General features: G+C 43.0%; 1 protein-coding gene across 1 annotated transcript; it reads right to left on the minus strand.

Annotated features, from left to right (window-relative positions):
- Nucleotides 1-1,182: 1,182 nt before the first annotated feature.
- On the minus strand, nt 1,183-4,626 carry LOC122342104 (zinc finger and SCAN domain-containing protein 32). The gene is made up of 2 exons (XM_043235930.1): nt 4,144-4,626; nt 1,183-3,958 (listed from the first exon to the last, which is right to left on the minus strand). Exons 1-2 carry the CDS (start codon nt 4,298-4,300, stop codon nt 2,694-2,696), a joined length of 1,422 nt encoding a protein of 473 aa, XP_043091865.1. The 5' UTR covers nt 4,301-4,626; the 3' UTR covers nt 1,183-2,693.
- Between the last annotated feature and the right edge of the window lie 381 nt (nt 4,627-5,007).

The following is a 5,007-nucleotide window of genomic DNA, read 5'->3' on the forward strand; positions in this document are numbered from 1 at the left end:
GTGTTTTAACTCATTCTAGAACTATAGGGTTTAATTTGGATTTTAACCTAATTCTCATTTTAAGAAAACTGACATTTGGTGAGCTTTGGTTATATTTAGAAAACATGGTATGTTTGGTTTCGGATTTTATTATGTAAAATGAGAGGTCTTACACAGCAATACAATAAAAGAACCGTTTTCAGTTCCATGAAGAACCTTTCAGTGAACAGTTCTTAAGATAACCCTTTTTTTTCCCCAGTGTGAAGAACATTTGAGGTTTTTCAGCAAACCATAAATGCCAGATAAGAACTTTTATGCCACTGAAGAAGTATTTTTTTTTTTTGCCAGTTTTGGAAAGAACCAATTTTTTTCTAGTGTAAATGATATTTTTATTTATTTATCTTTTTTTTTTGGTATCTGTGGTTCCATTAAAAAACCTTTAACACCATGTAACTCTTCCATTCCACAAATGCTTAAAGCTTAAAAAAGGTTCCTTAGATTCTCAAAATGTTCTTCGCACTGCTCTTTTCCCTCAAAGGTTCGTTGGGAAGCAGAAATGGTTCTCCGTTTTTTGGCATTGCTGTGAAAAACCCAGATTTATTTTTAAGAGTTTCGTCCAAAGCACCTTTTGTGAAATATAAAAGGTCCCTGAATTATAAAGGTTCTTCATGGGACTATCGATGCCAATATAAAACCTTTATTTTTAAGAGTTTAGGCTTCTCCTCTCTTCTCCTCCCTTTTGAAACCGTGAATATCATTCATAGAAAGCCACTACAGTACAAAAGCAGCACTTAAACACTTATCCATGACACACCCTGTTCCGAAGAGGACTGTGATGGCATCAGAAGAGATCTGTGCCACAGTTTGATCAAATACATTATGCCGTAATGTAATGTTTTGCGGTCCATCACACGCCGATCACTGACAGCAGATAGGGTGTCAGGAAGACAGCACAGGCTCTTACGCATTGGAGTGGGAGCCAGTGATGTACTGCCAGCGGGACGCGTCATGCGTACAGGGCAGCCTACATGCTGAGGAGTCCCTATCTCTGCTGCTTTGCACTTGGCGACAGATTGCAAGATCTCAGAGCCAGTGTATGTCTGCATGAGAAGGGCAGGACAGATGGGAGGAGTATATACAAAATAACATTTATAGCAAATGCTGCTCGCCGTACCACTCGAATGACGATTCTCAGTGAAAAGCTTTCTCCTTAAACACCTCAAGAAATTGTTTTATTCATAAATATTCGTCATAAAAATAACAAACATCAATGTTCATCCAAAGTATTGCGTATAAACGGTCTTGATATGTACAAAATCATTTCTGCAGTATAATTATTATAACTTAAGGCAAGTTCACATTTTCTACATTTTCCCCATTACCTCTACTGAATAATTCGGCTAGTACAATACAAAAGCTTTTAGACTGAAAGGCATGTTGAAACCGTTCTAGTATCATGTGAAAGAACTATTGAAAACTGCAGCAACGTATGCTTTCTAATCACTCAACAGCATTGTCGAACCCTGTGCTATTCTACTTTTTTCTTAACACATCACAAAATATAGGAGCCGTGTGAACTGGATAATTCAAATCTCATGAATTAGGGTCACATGGTCTCACAATAACACACAATTGTGCTATGGTAAAAAAAAAAAAACAAAACAAAAAAAACGAGAGTACCTGTTATGGAATAGCAGATATCTAGGGTAGACAGTGGTATTAAAAACGACTTAATACATTCAAATTATGGACTGGAGAAATTCAAGACATCTTATACGCGTGCCCTGTGTTTTCCATAACACAAGGGACACATTGAAAATAAAGATATAAATAGTCTTTCAGTTGAAAATAAAATGTAAAAAGTAGCACTTGTTAGAAAAATACAAATGATCATTGGCATATAAATGTATTTATTTCTTCCCACTCGCTGTGTAAATTTGACAACAGTAGAACTGAATTGTTTAATTGTACAACACAATTACTAATCGATAGAGCATAGCAACAAAATGAAACAGATATAAAGGGGAAAATACGTTGTAAAAACCTTGGCACAAATGAATCCATAATGCCACCATGTTGTAAAACGAGGTAAATCTGACTTGTGCTATGAAGCATCTATCAGTGATTATTAATATCACGTAAACATTTACATGCATTTTAAAGAATTCTTTAAACAGGTGACAGCGTTAGAATAGAAAAGACCAAAAAGCACGAATTGAAACATTTTTTTTTTAAGTTCGAAAGTGGAGATAAGTGCAATACATTCCAGCTGTGCGTTTTACTGCCGCATTACAATGCAAGGTCGAGGTTGGAGCTGTTCCATAGTGAAAGTGCTGAACTGCAGTTCGTGTGTTCTGCAAAACACGCTCCTCGATTAAGAAATATAACGATCGAGGACAAATTATAAATAAAAAAACAAACAAACACTCGATTTAAGTTTATGCGCTTGCTGCACATACCCCAAGCCGCACGCAAGGTTCAATGTGGGAGGTCCAGTTTTAAAATTCTACCTATTCCCTATTTCGCAAAAAAAAAAAGGGATCCGTCGCCTCAGTGGACCTTTACGCTCATGCGGGTCGCTTGAATCAGTTGCCACGACGTTCGCTTGAGCTTTTGGAGTGGTGATCTGTAGCCTAAGCAACTGTTTTAGTAAGCTCGAATCTTCCAAGACGGTAAGATTTGACATCACGCACAAGGAGCGCTCACCGCCCCTCTTAAATGGCCTCGGGCAAAGTGAACGGCCACGCGTTGACTACTTGTGGCTTCAGCTCCATCTTTTCTTTCTGTTTGAGGTGCACCCGACCGTGCCGTTTCCTTTCGTCGCTCCTGGCAAAGCGTTTGCCGCACACGTCGCAAGAAAAGGGCTTCTCGCCGGTGTGAGTGCGGGTGTGCGTGGTCAGGTGGTCGCTTCTGCTGAAGCTCCGCAAACAGATGCGGCACTGGAAAGGTTTGTGTCCCGTGTGGATGCGGATGTGCCTGTTGAGCTCATCCGACCGCGAGAAGCGCCGGTCGCAGGTCTCCATGGGACACGTGAAGGGCTTCTCCTTGGCCGGTCCGGTAGAGGAAGCGGGGCTCTTTCTTACGCGACTAGGCTTCTGAGCCCGCGTGTAAGTTTGACTGAAAGACTCCGGCAATAACGATGAATACAGTACCGAGTCTATTGTGGAAGTCGAGTAGGTTGTGTCGCAACTCGACTGGAGTTCAATATTTGGAAAAATGGTCGGTTTTAAAAGACTGGTGGGGGGGATATCCATAACTGGAGTGGGGTAGTTAAACATGGGAGCGCTGAAGCCCTGTGTGCAAGTATCTCCAAAGCACTGCTCCTGTTTAAGGGTACTCTCCACTTTGAATTCGGTCTCTGGGTTAGTGCAAATGGGAGAATAAGAGTCCAAAAGTTCTTTGACGTCCACCTGTTGTTGATCAGCTTGAAAACTATTCGACATGGAGAACGGCTCTGACTGGAAGCCTTCATCCAAGTACGACTTATTGAAGGTCCCCCACTCGTAGCAGCTGCTCTCGAATTCGTTTTTGATCACCACCGGGAACGTCGCGCTCTCGGACAGCGGCTCCGCGTCTTGCGCCGAGGAGGCAAAGTTTAAATGCGCCGTAGCCGAGTCTTGGGCCTGCGTGGCGGTCTGGGAATCCGGGTAGCTGTGTCCTGGCTGTCCCGGGGAATACAGCGGAGGGCTGGTGCAGGTGGAGGCCTGCGTCTGGACCCCCTCGTCGCCGAAGCTGCTACGGCTCGCGTTCATCGTTCCGTCTGCACACTGATGCGCGTCCGACACAGGGGTAGTTGAGATGCCAACGATTTCGGTGATCATGTTGAGCAGTGTTTCCGTGCTGCAAGGTGTTCCTTGAGATGTCTCCACATAGAAGCTGCCTGAGTACGCTAGGGAGGTTGCGTAGCTTTCTTTCGGACCCTGACAAGAGTTATACTGATCTGTACTCGTGGGCTCCGTTTTGGGGGTAATAGGCGCCCCTGGGATGGAGAAAAAACAGGCATGCGTCAGTGCCTTAAGTGAAATGTGCAATCAGTTATATAACCGCACAGTTTCGTGAGTGGCTTACACTGACATGCACTATATTATTTTTCATGCAGCATTACTGAAAACTGTGCTACAACAAAAAAGAGGTAAGGTTTTTAAAGATCTGTCAGAAACTCACCGTGTGCAAACTGGGCAGGTGCTGTCCTTCCCGAATCCATGAAAACATCCTGGCTGTCTTTGGAGCCGTGAGTTTCCATCCCTATCGCAGAACTGTTACAGTTTTCAAACTGGGAGTAGAAAGAATCTTGAGAGTTCAAATCCATGTTATTAAGCATCTTTCCGTGAATGGCTTTCCAATGGCTGTCAGTCCGAGCAGGTTACTGATAAGGGGGTATTGCAAACACAAGAAAGAGCAAAAAACCGGTCCGATAGTTAAGTCCGTGAAGGCGTTCGTCCAAAAAACAAATGTAAATACTTTGGAATTCCCCCTTTTTGAGATCTGCGTCAAGGTAATATAGCTCTCCAGCTATCTGTAGATGTGTAGATCTGTTGATTCTCACACCAACGGCTTCCCTTCGCTCGGCTTTTATACACTCCGTCTCACCGATCAGCCCTCCTCCCCATTCATTGTCTCCAGTGAGAGGATTCCCCGCTGCGTGTCATCTTCGTGACCATATATGGACAGAGGATATGACGGGCTTCCCCAAAAAAGGAGAGTTACGGTTCTGACGCTTCAACAAGACTGTCGTTAAGTGTACGGGAACGACAGAGAACAAGGCTTAAGCTACGAATCTTTCTTAGCTTATTAAAACTAAAGCACTCTGCATCAGGCTGCATTTTCTAAGACGTCTGAACGCGCTCCTAACGAAAACGAGCGTCTTTTTATTTTATCTTATTTTCTCAGTCGCGGCCAAATCGACCGCTGAATATGCAGCCAATTTCCTTTAATTCCGTTTTATGCACGTCTTGTGAAACTGAACTAATTTACTACTATATACTTACACATCGCGACATGCTGTCGTTCGTTGCGATATAAGTAATA

Source organism: Puntigrus tetrazona, chromosome 1 (genome assembly GCF_018831695.1).
Source record: "Puntigrus tetrazona isolate hp1 chromosome 1, ASM1883169v1, whole genome shotgun sequence".
NCBI classification, from domain to species: domain Eukaryota; kingdom Metazoa; phylum Chordata; class Actinopteri; order Cypriniformes; family Cyprinidae; genus Puntigrus; species Puntigrus tetrazona.

Coding starts and splice junctions, on each gene's coding strand:
- LOC122342104 (XM_043235930.1), bottom strand. CDS start 4,300: ATGCTTAATAACATGGATTTGAACTCTCAAGATTCTTTCTACTCCCAG. Junction 3,959..4,143: donor ACCTGCCCAGTTTGCACACG/GTGAGTTTCTGA, acceptor TCTCCATCCCAG/GGGCGCCTATTACCCCCAAA.